Source organism: Staurois parvus, unplaced genomic scaffold (assembly GCF_062004578.1).
Source record: "Staurois parvus isolate SC_StPar_1 unplaced genomic scaffold, SC_StPar_1.0 ptg000024l, whole genome shotgun sequence".
NCBI classification, from domain to species: Eukaryota; Metazoa; Chordata; class Amphibia; order Anura; family Ranidae; genus Staurois; species Staurois parvus.
In genome coordinates, this window is record NW_028317820.1 from 1617322 (window position 1) to 1631972 (window position 14651).

Here is a 14651-nt window from a genome sequence, read left to right on the forward strand (position 1 = left end):
AGCTGGACCGATGTAACTGTATAAAATACTCATGCCTGCAATTCATATTTAAAATGGTTCTAAAGCCTAAACATTTTTTATCTTAATGCATTCCTTGCATTAGGGTAAAAAATGTTAAGCCATTGATTTTGGCCCCTCATTCGATCTAGCGCTGTGCACGCCTGCAGCTTTTCTCTCCCCTTACTTCCGTACCTCACTGGCTTTGCTGGGGTACCAGGAGCAATTGTGCTGTCAATCAAAGCCAGTGACAAGGGATCCAGGGGTGGGGCCGAGTCCCGCTGTCTGTGTCAACAGGCGCAACAGCGGGGCTCGGGAGTGAGCACACACGAGTGCCCCCATGGAAAGCAGCTTCCTGTGGGGACACTAGACAGAGAGGAGGAGCCAGGGGACCTGAGAAGAGACAGGTTTGGGGCCACTCTGTACAATTTAATTGCCCAGAGCAGGTTAGTATAGAGATGTTTCTTATTTGAAAACAAAATCCTTTACAATCACTTTAAGTGCGTAGAGAACTGGAGAGAGAAAACTAAAGAGGTGAAATATCACATTCCCCTCCTATATAAACATTGCAGCATTTCTCAATCGGGGAGGTTATTAGGAGAAACACGTATCTGAGAATCAGATCATTTCTCTGACCAATTTGGTGAGTGGCTGGCATTGCTTTACAAACCTTAAATCATTATAGGATCTTATTCATAATTATTCAAAAGCTGCTTCACTGCATATCTTTGTGTCTGATATAATATTTGGTTCTCTTGGACTAATAATAGCGATTCTCTTCAGATCTTCCTTGGCATCTACAGATTGAAGAACCAAACTCTTCTGACCTAAAACTCAACACTGAGTCCAAAATACAAGTGAAAATCTTTGGCTATTTCCCTGCTGAACTGACTGTGGAATGGTATAAGAAGAAGAAGGGGACAGACAATTTTGCTGCTGTTGATAACAATAAATACAAGACTGAAATCAGTGGACACCAGAGGCAGTCAGATAACACATACAGCTGTACAGCCAGTCTGCTGTTCACCCCAACACTGCCAGAAGACCAGAGGTCAGAGTTCATCTGCAGAGTGCAGCATTCATGTCTACAGCAGCTCATAGAGAGGAGAATAGGACCCCTACACATTATGGGTAAGTACACTGACAACCCACAATTCTTAGGATGTTATATTATAGAAGAGCAAAATTTCACAGAATTCAGAAAGCATTTCCAGGGACAACAGAAATGATCCTTAGTCTGTAGCTGTACATTTTGTTTTTTTCACATAAAAGTGTCTACCTGAATCCTGGGAAGAGTCCAGAACCTTTACAATGTATGTTTGATTACACATAAATTTGAACCTAAATGGCATTTTCAGATTTTTCAGACAAATTGGGATGGCACCATCTTCATAAGGGTTACAAGTCCTCATTTACATAGCATAACTTAAAAAAAAAAAAGTAAAAATTGCAGTTTACCTTTATAGATGTTCTATTCTGGATCCTCCAGCACTGTAAAATCCTACTAATTCTCTTTGTTTATGAAGGGGGGGGGGGGGGTTCAGCCGTGTTTTCCAAAATTAACTCTGTCTGTACCACACAGGCAGATTTTCATTCAATTGTAACTAAATTTGAACACTGGGGGAGATTTACTAAAACTGGACCACTCAGAATATGGTGCAGCTGTGCATGGTAGCCAATCAGCTTCTAGATTCAGCTTGTTCAATTACCACTTGCCTACCAGACACTTGTACCCCCTTCCTGCCCAGGCCAATTTCCACCTTTCAGCGCTGTCGCACTTTGAATGACAATTGTGCCGTCATGCAACACTGTACTCATGTGAAATTTATTTTTTACACACAAATAGAGCTTTTTTTTGGTGGTATTTAACCACATCTTGACCGCCCTATAGCAGATATACTATCTATATATATATATATATATATATATACATATATATATACAGTCAGGTCCATAAATATTGGGACATCGACACAGTTCTAACATTGTTGGCTCTATACACCACCACAATGGATTTGAAATGAAACAAACAAGATGTGCTTTAACTGCAGACTGTCAGCTTTAATTTGAGAGTATTTACATCCAAATCAGGTGAACGGTGTAGGAATTACACCAGTTTGCATATGTGCCTCCCACTTGTTAAGGGACCAAAAGTAATGGGACAATTGGCTTCTCAGCTGTTCCATGGCCAGGTGTGTGTTATTCCCTCATGATCCCAATTACAATGAGCAGATAAAAGGTCCAGAGTTCATTTCAAGTGTGCTATTTGCATTTGGAATCTGTTGCTGTCAACTCTCAAGAAGAGATCCAAAGAGCTGTCACTATCAGTGAAGCAAGCCATCATTAGGCTGAGAAAACAAAACAAACCCATCAGAGAGATAGCAAAAACATTAGGCGTGGCCAAAACAACTGTTTGGAACATTCTTAAAAAGAAGGAACACACCGGTGAGCTCAGCAACACCAAAAGACCCGGAAGACCACGGAAAACAACTGTGGTGGATGACCGAAGAATTCTTTCCCTGGTGAAGAAAACACCCTTCACAACAGTTGGCCAGATCAAGAACACTCTCCATGAGGTAGGTGTATGTGTGTAAAAGTCAACAATCAAGAGAAGACTTCACCAGAGTGAATACAGAGGGTTCACCACAAGATGGAAACTATTGGTGAGCCTCAAAAACAGGAAGGCCAGATTAGAGTTTGCCAAACGACATGTAAAAAAGCCTTCACAGTTCTGGAACAACATCCTATGGACAGATGAGACCAAGATCAACTTGTACCAGAGTGATGGGAAGAGTATGGAGAAGGAAAGGAACTGCTCATGATCCTAAGCATACCACCTCATCAGTGAAGCATGGTGGTGGTAGTGTGATGGCGTGGGCATGTATGGCTGCCAATGGAACTGGTTCTCTTGTATTTATTGATGATGTGACTGCTGACAAAAGCAGCAGGATGAATTCTGAAGTGTTTCGGGCAATATTATCTGCTCATATTCAGCCAAATGCTTCAGAACTCATTGGATGCCACTTCACAGTGCAGATGGACAATGACCCAAAGCAGACTGCAAAAGCAACGAAAGAGTTTTTTAAGGGAAAGAAGTGGAATGTTATGCAATGGCCAAGTCAATCACCTGACCTGAATCCGATTGAGCATGCATTTCACTTGCTGAAGACAAAATTAAAGGGAAAATGCCCCAAGAACAAGCAGGAACTGAAGACAGTTGCAGTAGAGGCCTGGCAGAGCATCTCCAGGGATGAAGCCCAGCATCTGGTGATGTCTATGCATTCCAGACTTCAGGCTGTAATTGACTGCAAAGGATTTGCAACCAAGTATTAAAAAATTAAAGTTTGATTTATGATTATTATTCTGTCCCATTACTTTTGGTCCCTTAACAAGTGGGAGGCACATATGCAAACTGTTGTAATTCCTACACCGTTCACCTGATTTGGATGTAAATACCCTCAAATTAAAGCTGACAGTCTGCAGTTAAAGCACATCTTGTCTGATTCATTTCAAATCCATTGTGGTGGTGTATAGAGCCAAAAATGTTAGAATTGTGTCGATGTCCCAATATTTATGGACCTGACTGTATATGTGTGATTTTCATTTCCGTGTAGGGGGCGAGACACACGCGTGCCCTATCCGCACCGCCATTTGCAGCTGTCAATCACCGTGTCCCGGCCAGTGATTACCCGCCAGCGCATGGTGATTGCCGAGCATCTCTGGCGGGGAGGAGGACTGTTTTGTTTACTAACAGTCCTCCTCCCTGTTGGCTTGAGCACATGGCTCTGGATGACTGTGCATAGCACAGCCATCCAGAGCAGTGTGCTTACAGTAAAGCACCAACACACCGCCCCTAGTAAAACACTCCCAGCACACAGTTAACCCTTTGATCGCCCCTCATGTTAACTCCTTCCTGCCCAGTGCTATTAGTACAGTGTCATTGCTTTTTTTAGCACTGGTCACTGTATTGGTGTCACTGGAGATGTCAGTGACACCAAGTCAGTTCCCCCCCAGTGTCAGAATGCCCGCCGCAGTCCCGCTATAAGTCACTGATCGCCACCATTACTAGTAAAAAAAAAAAAATTCCAGTATCTATACCGCCATTCGTAAACACTATAACTTGAATCTGCCTGAATGTTCAGAGTCTGCTGGTAGACTCAAGTCTTAGTAAATCAGGGCCATTGTGTTAGATGCTGCAGTTGTCTATGTGATACTGGAAACCTGTAATCTTTCTTGTATTTATGTCCAGTGGCACCGCAGACAATAGAGCCGGTGAGATTCTCCCTCAGTGATTCAGGAGAGGTGAGCTGTTCCCTGACTCTGAAGAGATTCTACCCTCAGGAGATTAACATTACATGGAGCACCGCAGAACAACAAACCGAACTAATGTCTGGCAGCAAACCAGCAAAATCTGAGGATGGTGAAACATTTGATGTTACAAGTGTGTGCACATTGCCCCGGCCTCTACACTTTCCTGTCTACGTGACCTGGGAGCATCAGTCAGTGAAAGAAGCTCAAAGTATTATACTGAATTCCTCAGGTAATGAGTACAGCATAACATGGATCTTGTACAAGAGTACATTCTAGGTATTAATACTCAGGGTGTATCGTGAAATTATTTATTCAACTTCTGTTGAAGGGATCAGTGGCTGCAGCCGAACAGGTGCCAATGTCCCAACACAATATCCTGGCGGGGGATATTCCTCCATCCACCTTCTTTGTGTGAATGAAGGGATTTGTTTTTTAAATAACTAACCCTATGGCTGGCCTTAATTAGTATACAGCACAAGCTTTAGCCTAGGTTCACACCTATGCATGTTGTGCAAACCGCCTTTGTGTTGCCACGGCATGGCATTCATTTGAATGTGCTGTTGTGCCTCACAAAACACAGGGAAAAGGTCCTTGCACCTTTCCAGTGCAGTTCCCATTGCAGGTGCGATTCCCAGTGTGAGTGGCATACCATTAAGAGAACTGGTACCCACTCGCGGGTCCTGTATTTTGAGTGAGGGTGTTTGCAGCTGCGAGATGAAATGCGGGTCCAGCAGTAGCTTCCACCTGCACTAGTGTGAACCAAGCCTGATATTGAAAAGATCCCACTATCTGCATATTAGCAGAATAATAGGAAAGATCTAAAAAATTACAAAGCTCCTCACATGCCCACACACAACATTAGTACAGCTTGTCATTGTGTCAGAAGGCAGCATTGTCATAGTGTGTCACTGAGTCAGAACTGTGTCACCTTTTACCAATGCCAAAATAATGCATTACATGTTATCTGTTAGAAATTCAGAATAAAGTGTAATAGAATATTTTATCCCTATAAAATATATGCCATTCATCAGTCGCCATTCAATGCTTGTCAGTTGTCGATGTTGTGGATGCATGTCTGTGGTTACTGGTTCTTTCCAATCTATCTAACAGACTGAGATAATCAAACATAATAATATTGTATGTGGGAAAGTTTACATAAGCTCAATACATTTATGAAAGAAAATTTCCAGTAATGGTATATATTTTTATATAGTTACATTATTCCAGCTTGGCCCAAAGTAACTATGCATATACTATACCATACTTGGCCAATGCCCCAGGAAGCTGGAAATCATTAAAGTAGACACTGCTACTCCACTGATCTCCACTTGCTTCTGGGATGCTTACTAAATGCAAGAGGTTGGCCATTCGACACATTCACCATTCAGAGAATACTTTGCTTCTTCCAATAAATGCAAAGTGTTTTATGATTGGACAAGGTAGAGAGTGTGATGACACTTCCCTGCTATTCCACCACATCCAATTAGAGATGGCCCGTGCTGGTCAGCCGATCTCCTGTATTCACAAAGTATCAGGCCAGCTGCTCAGCAAGTGACCCGCAGGCATTGGAGATCACTGGAGTAGCGATGTCTCCATATTTCCAGCTTCCAAGGACATCATTCAGGTAAAGTTTATACTTAGTTATATTGTTCTGAGCTGGACCGATGTAACTGTATAAAATACTCATGCCTGCAATTCATATTTAAAATGGTTCTAAAGCCTAAACATTTTTTATCTTAATGCATTCCTTGCATTAGGGTAAAAAATGTTAAGCCATTGATTTTGGCCCCTCATTCGATCTAGCGCTGTGCACGCCTGCAGCTTTTCTCTCCCCTTACTTCCGTACCTCACTGGCTTTGCTGGGGTACCAGGAGCAATTGTGCTGTCAATCAAAGCCAGTGACAAGGGATCCAGGGGTGGGGCCGAGTCCCGCTGTCTGTGTCAACAGACGCAACAGCGGGGCTCAAGAGTGAGCACACACGAGTGCCCCCATGGAAAGCAGCTTCCTGTGGGGACACTAGACAGAGAGGAGGAGCCAGGGGACCTGAGAAGAGACAGGTTTGGGGCCACTCTATACAATTTAATTGCCCAGAGCAGGTTAGTATAGAGATGTTTCTTATTTGAAAACAAAATCCTTTACAATCACTTTAAGTGCATAGAGAACTGGAGAGAGAAAACTAAAGAGGTGAAATATCACATTCCCCTCCTATACAAACATTGCAGCATTTCTCATTCGGAGAGGTTATTAGGAGAAACACGTACCTGAGAATCAGATCATTTCTCTGACCAATTTGGTGAGCGGCTGGCATTGCTTTACAAACCTTAAATCATTATAGGATCTTATTCATAATTATTCAAAAGCTGCTTCACTGCATATCTTTGTGTCTGATATAATATTTGGTTCTCTTGGACTAATAATAGCGATTCTCTTCAGATCTTCCTTGGCATCCACAGATTGAAGAACCAAACTCTTCTGACCTAAAACTCAACACTGAGTCCAAAATACAAGTGAAAATCTTTGGCTATTTCCCTGCTGAACTGACTGTGGAATGGTATAAGAAGAAGATGGGGACAGACAATTTTGCTGCTGTTGATAACAATAAATACAAGACTGTAACCAGTGAACACCAGAGGCAGTCAGATAACACATACAGCTGTACAGCCAGTCTCCTGTTCACCCCAACACTGCCAGAAGACCAGAGATCAGAGTTCATCTGCAGAGTGCAGCATTCATGTCTACAGCAGCTCATAGAGAGGAGAATAGGACCCCTACACATTATGGGTAAGTACACTGACAACCCACAATTCTTAGGATGTTATATTATAGAAGAGCAAAATTTCACAGAATTCAGAAAGCATTTCCAGGGACAACAGAAATGATCCTTAGTCTGTAGCTGTACATTTTGTTTTTTTCACATAAAAGTGTCTACCTGAATCCTGGGAAGAGTCCAGAACCTTTACAATGTATGTTTGATTACACATAAATTTGAACCTAAATGGCATTTTCAGATTTTTCAGACAAATTGGGATGGCACCATCTTCATAAGGGTTACAAGTCCTCATTTACATAGCATAACTTAAAAAAAAAAAAGTAAAAATTGCAGTTTACCTTTTTAGATGTTCTATTCTGGATCCTCCAGCACTGTAAAATCCTACTAATTCTCTTTGTTTATGAAGGGGGGGGGGGTTCAGCCGTGTTTTCCAAAATTAACTCTGTCTGTACCACACAGGCAGATTTTCATTCAATTGTAACTAAATTTGAACATTGGGGGAGATTTACTAAAACTGGACCACTCAGAATATGGTGCAGCTGTGCATGGTAGCCAATCAGCTTCTAACTTCAGCTTGTTCAATTACCACTTGCCTACCAGACACTTGTACCCCCTTCCTGCCCAGGCCAATTTCCAGCTTTCAGCGTTGTCGCACTTTGAATGACAATTGTGCCGTCATGCAACACTGTACTCATGTGAAATTTATTTTTTACACACAAATAGAGCTTTTTTTTGGTGGTATTTAACCACATCTCGACCGCCCTATAGCAGATATACTATCTATATATATATATATATATATATATATACAGTCAGGTCCATAAATATTGGGACATCGACACAGTTCTAACATTGTTGGCTCTATACACCACCACAATGGATTTGAAATGAAACAAACAAGATGTGCTTTAACTGCAGACTGTCAGCTTTAATTTGAGGGTATTTACATCCAAATCAGGTGAACGGTGTAGGAATTACACCAGTTTGCATATGTGCCTCCCACTTGTTAAGGGACCAAAAGTAATGGGACAATTGGCTTCTCAGCTGTTCCATGGCCAGGTGTGTGTTATTCCCTCATGATCCCAATTACAATGAGCAGATAAAAGGTCCAGAGTTCATTTCAAGTGTGCTATTTGCATTTGGAATCTGTTGCTGTCAACTCTCAAGAAGAGATCCAAAGAGCTGTCACTATCAGTGAAGCAAGCCATCATTAGGCTGAAAAAACAAAACAAACCCATCAGAGAGATAGCAAACACATTAGGCGTGCCAAAACAACTGTTTGGAACATTCCTAAAAAGAAGGAACGCACTGGTGAGCTCAGCGACACCAAAAGACCCGGAAGACCACGGAAAACAACTGTGGTGGATGACCGAAGAATTCTTTCCCTGGTGAAGAAAACACCCTTCACAACAGTTGGCCAGATCAAGAACACTCTCCAGGAGGTAGGTGTATGTGTGTCAGAGTCAACAATCAAGAGAAGACTTCACCAGAGTGAATACAGAGGGTTCACCACAAGATGGAAACTATTGGTGAGCCTCAAAAACAGGAAGGCCAGATTAGAGTTTGCCAAACGACATGTAAAAAAGCCTTCAGAGTTCTGGAACAACCTCCTATGGACAGATGAGACCGAGATCAACTTGTACCAGAGTGATGGGAAGAGAAGAGTATGGAGAAGGAAAGGAACTGCTCATGATCCTAAGCATACCACCTCATCAGTGAAGCATGGTGGTGGTAGTGTCATGGCGTGGGCATGTATGGCTGCCAATGGAACTGGTTCTCTTGTATTTATTGATGATGTGACTGCTGACAAAAGCAGCAGGATGAATTCTGAAGAGTTTCGGGCAATATTATCTGCTCATATTCAGCCAAATGCTTCAGAACTCATTGGACGCTTCACAGTGCAGATGGACAATGACCCAAAGCAGACTGCAAAAGCAACGAAAGAGTTTTTTAAGGGAAAGAAGTGGAATGTTATGCAATGGCCAAGTCAATCACCTGACCTGAATCCGATTGAGCATGCATTTCACTTGAAGACAAAACTGAAGGGAAAATGCCCCAAGAACAAGCAGGAACTGAAGACAGTTGCAGTAGAGGCCTGGCAGAGCATCTCCAGGGATGAAACCCAGCGTCTGGTGATGTCTATGCATTCCAGACTTCAGGCTGTAATTGACTGCAAAGGATTTGCAACCAAGTATTAAAAAATTAAAGTTTGATTTATGATTATTATTCTGTCCCATTACTTTTGGTCCCTTAACAAGTGGGAGGCACATATGCAAACTGTTGTAATTCCTACACTGTTCACCTGATTTGGATGTAAATACCCTCAAATTAAAGCTGACAATCTGCAGTTAAAGCACATCTTGTTTGTTTAATTTCAAATCCCTTGTGGTGGTGTATAGAGCCAAAAATGTTAGAATTGTGTCGATGTCCCAATATTTATGGACCTGACTGTATATGTGTGATTTTCATTTCCGTGTAGGGGGCGAGACGCACGCGTGCCCTATCCGCACCGCCATTTGCAGCTGCAGCTGTCAATCACCGTGTCCCGGCCAGTGATTACCCGCCAGCGCACGGTGATTGCCGAGCATCTCTGGCGGGGAGGAGGACTGTTTTGTTTACTAACAGTCCTCCTCCCTGTTGGCTTGAGCACATGGCTCTGGATGACTGTGCATAGCACAGCCATCCAGAGCAGTGTGCTTACAGTAAAGCACCAACACACCGCCCCTAGTAAAACACTCCCAGCACACAGTTAACCCTTTGATCGCCCCTCATGTTAACTCCTTCCTGCCCAGTGCTATTAGTACAGTGTCAGTGCTTTTTTTAGCACTGGTCACTGTATTGGTGTCACTGGAGATGTCAGTGACACCAAGTCAGTTCCCCCCCAGTGTCAGAATGCCCGCCGCAGTCCCGCTATAAGTCGCTGATCGCCACCATTACTAGTAAAAAAAAAAAAATTCCAGTATCTATACCGCCATTCGTAAACACTATAACTTGAATCTGCCTGAATGTTCAGAGTCTGCTGGTAGACTCAAGTCTTAGTAAATCAGGGCCATTGTGTTAGATGCTGCAGTTGTCTATGTGATACTGGAAACCTGTAATCTTTCTTGTATTTATGTCCAGTGGCTCCGCAGACAATAGAGCCGGTGAGATTCTCCCTCAGTGATTCAGGAGAGGTGAGCTGTTCCCTGACTCTGAAGAGATTCTACCCTCAGGAGATTAACATTACATGGAGCACCGCAGAACAACAAACCAAACTAATGTCTGACAGCAAACCAGCAAAATCTGAGGATGGTGAAACATTTGATGTTACAAGTGTGTGCACATTGCCCCGGCCTCTACACTTTCCTGTCTACGTGACCTGGGAGCATCAGTCAGTGAAAGAAGCTCAAAGTATTATACTGAATTCCTCAGGTAATGAGTACAGCATAACATGGATCTTGTACAAGAGTACATTCTAGGTATTAATACTCAGGGTGTATCGTGAAATTATTTATTCAACTTCTGTTGAAGGGATCAGTGGCTGCAGCCGAACAGGTGCCAATGTCCCAACACAATATCCTGGCGGGGGATATTCCTCCATCCACCTTCTTTGTGTGAATGAAGGGATTTGTTTTTTAAATAACTAACCCTATGGCTGGCCTTAATTAGTACACAGCACAAGCTTTAGCCTAGGTTCACACCTATGCATGTTGTGCAAACCGCCTTTGTGTTGCCACGGCATGGCATTCATTTGAATGTGCTGTTGTGCCTCACAAAACACAGGGAAAAGGTCCTTGCACCTTTCCAGTGCAGTTCCCATTGCAGGTGCGATTCCCAGTGTGAGTGGCATACCATTAAGAGAACTGGTACCCACTCGCGGGTCCTGTATTTTGGCTGAGGGTGGTTGCAGCTGCGAGATGAAATGCGGGTCCAGCAGTGGCTTCCACCTGCACTAGTGTGAACCAAGCCTGATACTGAAAAGATCCCACTATCTGCATATTAGCAGAATAATAGGAAAGATCTAAAAAATTACAAAGCTCCTCACATGCCCACACACAACATTAGTACAGCTTGTCATTGTGTCAGAAGGCAGCATTGTCATAGTGTGTCACTGAGTCAGAACTGTGTCACCTTTTACCAATGCCAAAATAATGCATTATATGTTATCTGTTAGAAATTCAGAATAAAGTGTAATAGAATATTTCATCCCTATAAAATATATGCCATTCATCAGTCGCCATTCAATGCTTGTCAGTTGTCGATGTTGTGGATGCATGTCTGTGGTTACTGGTTCTTTCCAATCTATCTAACAGACTGAGATAATCAAACATAATAATATTGTATGTGGGAACATTTAGAGAAGCTCAATACATTTATGAAAGAAAATTTCCAGTAATGGTATATATTTTTATATAGTTACATTATTCCAGCTTGGCCCAAAGTAACTATGTATATACTATACCATACTTGGCCAATGCCCCAGGAAGCTGGAAATCATTAAAGTAGACACTGCTACTCCACTGATCTCCACTTGCTTCTGGGATGCTTACTAAATGCAAGAGGTTGGCCATTCGACACATTCACCATTCAGAGAATACTTTGCTTCTTCCAATAAATGCAAAGTGTTTTATGATTGGACAAGGTAGAGAGTGTGATGACACTTCCCTGCTATTCCACCACATCCAATTAGAGATGGCCCGTGCTGATCAGCCAATCTGTATTCACAATGTATCAGGCCAGCTGCTCAGCAAGTGACCCGCAGGCATTGGAGATCACTGGAGTAGCGATGTCTACCTATTTCCAGCTTCCAAGGACATCATTCAGGTAAAGTTTATACTTAGTTATATTGTTCTGAGCTGGACCGATGTAACTGTATAAAATACTCATACCTGCAATTCATATTTAAAATGGTTCTAAAGCCTAAACATTTTTTATCTTAATGCATTCCTTGCATTAGGGTAAAAAATGTTAAGCCATTGATTTTGGCCCCTCATTCGATCTAGCGCTGTGCACGCCTGCAGCTTTTCTCTCCCCTTACTTCCGTACCTCACTGGCTTTGCTGGGGTACCAGGAGCAATTGTGCTGTCAATCAAAGCCAGTGACAAGGGATCCAGGGGTGGGGCCGAGTCCTGCTGTCTGTGTCAACAGACGCAACAGCGGGGCTCGGGAGTGAGCACACACGAGTGCCCCCATGGTAAGCAGCTTCCTGTGGGGACACTAGACAGAGAGGAGGAGCCAGGGGACCTGAGAAGAGACAGGTTTGGGTTCACTCTATACAATTTAATTGCCCAGAGCAGGTTAGTATAGAGATGTTTCTTATTTGAAAACAAAATCCTTTACAATCACTTTAAGTGCGTAGAGAACTGGAGAGAGAAAACTAAAGAGGTGAAATATCACATTCCCCTCCTATACAAACATTGCAGCATTTCTCATTCGGAGAGGTTATTAGGAGAAACACGTACCTGAGAATCAGATCATTTCTCTGACCAATTTGGTGAGTGGCTGGCATTGCTTTACAAACCTTAAATCATTATAGGATCTTATTCATAATTATTCAAAAGCTGCTTCACTGCATATCTTTGTGTCTGATATAATATTTGGTTCTCTTGGACTAATAATAGCGATTCTCTTCAGATCTTCCTTGGCATCTACAGATTGAAGAACCAAACTCTTCTGACCTAAAACTCAACACTGAGTCCAAAATACAAGTGAAAATCTTTGGCTATTTCCCTGATAAACTGACTGTGGAATGGTATAAGAAGAAGATGGGGACAGACAATTTTGCTGCTGTTGATAACAATAAATACAAGACTGAAATCAGTGAACACCAGAGGCAGTCAGATAACACATACAGCTGTACAGCCAGTCTGCTGTTCACCCCAACACTGCCAGAAGACCAGAGGTCAGAGTTCATCTGCAGAGTGCAGCATTCATGTCTACAGCAGCTCATAGAGAGGAGAATAGGACCCCTACACATTATGGGTAAGTACACTGACAACCCACAATTCTTAGGATGTTATATTATAGAAGAGCAAAATTTCACAGAATTCAGAAAGCATTTCCAGGGACAACAGAAATGATCCTTAGTCTGTAGCTGTACATTTTGGTTTTTTTTACATAAAAGTGTCTACCTGAATCCTGGAAAGAGTCCAGAACCTTTACAATGTATGTTTGATTACACATAAATTTGAATCTAAATGACATTTTCAGATTTTTCAGACAAATTGGGATGGCACCATCTTCATAAGGGTTACAAGACCTCATTTACATAGCATAACTTAAAAAAAAAATTGTAAAAATTGCAGTTTACCTTTATAGATGTTCTATTCTGGATCCTCCAGCACTGTAAAATCCTACTAATTCTCTTTGTTTATGAAGGGGGGGGGGGGGTTCAGCTGTGTTTTCCAAAATTAACCCTGTCTGTACCACACAGGCAGATTTTAATTCAATTGTAACTAAATTTGAACATTGGGGGAGATTTACTAAAACTGGAGCACTCAAAATATGGTGCAGCTGTGCATGGTAGCCAATCAGCTTCTAACTTCAGCTTGTTCAATTACCACTAGCCTACCAGACACTTGTACCCCCTTCCTGCCCAGGCCAATTTTCAGCTTTCAGCGCTGTCGCACTTTGAATGACAATTGTGCCGTCATGCAACACTGTACTCATGTGAAATTTATTTTTTTCACACAAATAGAGCTTTTTTTTGGTGGTATTTAACCACATCTCGACCGCCCTATAGCAGATATACTATCTATATATATATATATATATATATATATAAATATATATATATATATATACAGTCAGGTCCATAAATATTGGGACATCGACACAATTCTAACATTGTTGGCTCTATACACCACCATAATGGATTTGAAATGAAACAAACAAGATGTGCTTTAACTGCAGACTGTCAGCTTTAATTTGAGGGTATTTACATCAAAATCAGGTGAACGGTGTAGGAATTACAACAGTTTGCATATGTGCCTCCCACTTGTTAAGGGACCAAAAGTAATGGGACAATTGGCTTCTCAGCTGTTCCATGGCCAGGTGTGTGTTATTCCCTCATTATCCCAATTACAATGAGCAGATAATAGGTCCAGAGTTCATTTTAAGTGTGCTATTTGCATTTGGAATCTGTTGCTGTCAACTCTCAAGAAAAGATCCAAAGAGCTGTCACTATCAGTGAAGCAAGCCATCATTAGGCTGAAACAACAAAACAAACCCATCAGAGAGATAGCAAAAACATTAGGCGTGGCCAAAACAACTGTTTGGAACATTCTTAAAAAGAAGGAACACACCGGTGAGCTCAGCAACACCAAAAGACCCGGAAGACCACGGAAAACAACTGTGGTGGATGAGCAAAGAATTCTTTCCCTGGTGAAGAAAACACCCTTCACAACAGTTGGCCAGATCAAGAAAACTCTCCGGGAGGTAGGTGTATGTGTGTCAAAGTCACCAATCAAGAGAAGACTTCAACAGAGTGAATACAGAGGGTTCACCACAAGATAGAAACCATTGGTGAGCCTCAAAAACAGGAAAGCCAGATTAGAGTTTGCCAAACGACATCTAAAAAAGCCTTCACAGTTC

The 14651-nt window shown here is 42.1% G+C and overlaps 1 protein-coding gene across 1 annotated transcript in view; it reads left to right on the forward strand.

Annotated features, from left to right (window-relative positions):
* The window catches only part of LOC149472063 (uncharacterized), a 115888-nt gene that overhangs the window by 63488 nt on the left and 37749 nt on the right, over positions 1-14651 (forward strand). The window contains exons 13-17 of the mRNA XM_089693217.1: positions 781-1128; positions 4247-4537; positions 6743-7090; positions 10200-10490; positions 12693-13040. Of these exons, the coding sequence (XP_089549343.1) occupies positions 781-1128; positions 4247-4537; positions 6743-7090; positions 10200-10490; positions 12693-13040 (1626 nt within the window). The remainder of the gene's footprint in view (positions 1-780; positions 1129-4246; positions 4538-6742; positions 7091-10199; positions 10491-12692; positions 13041-14651) is intronic.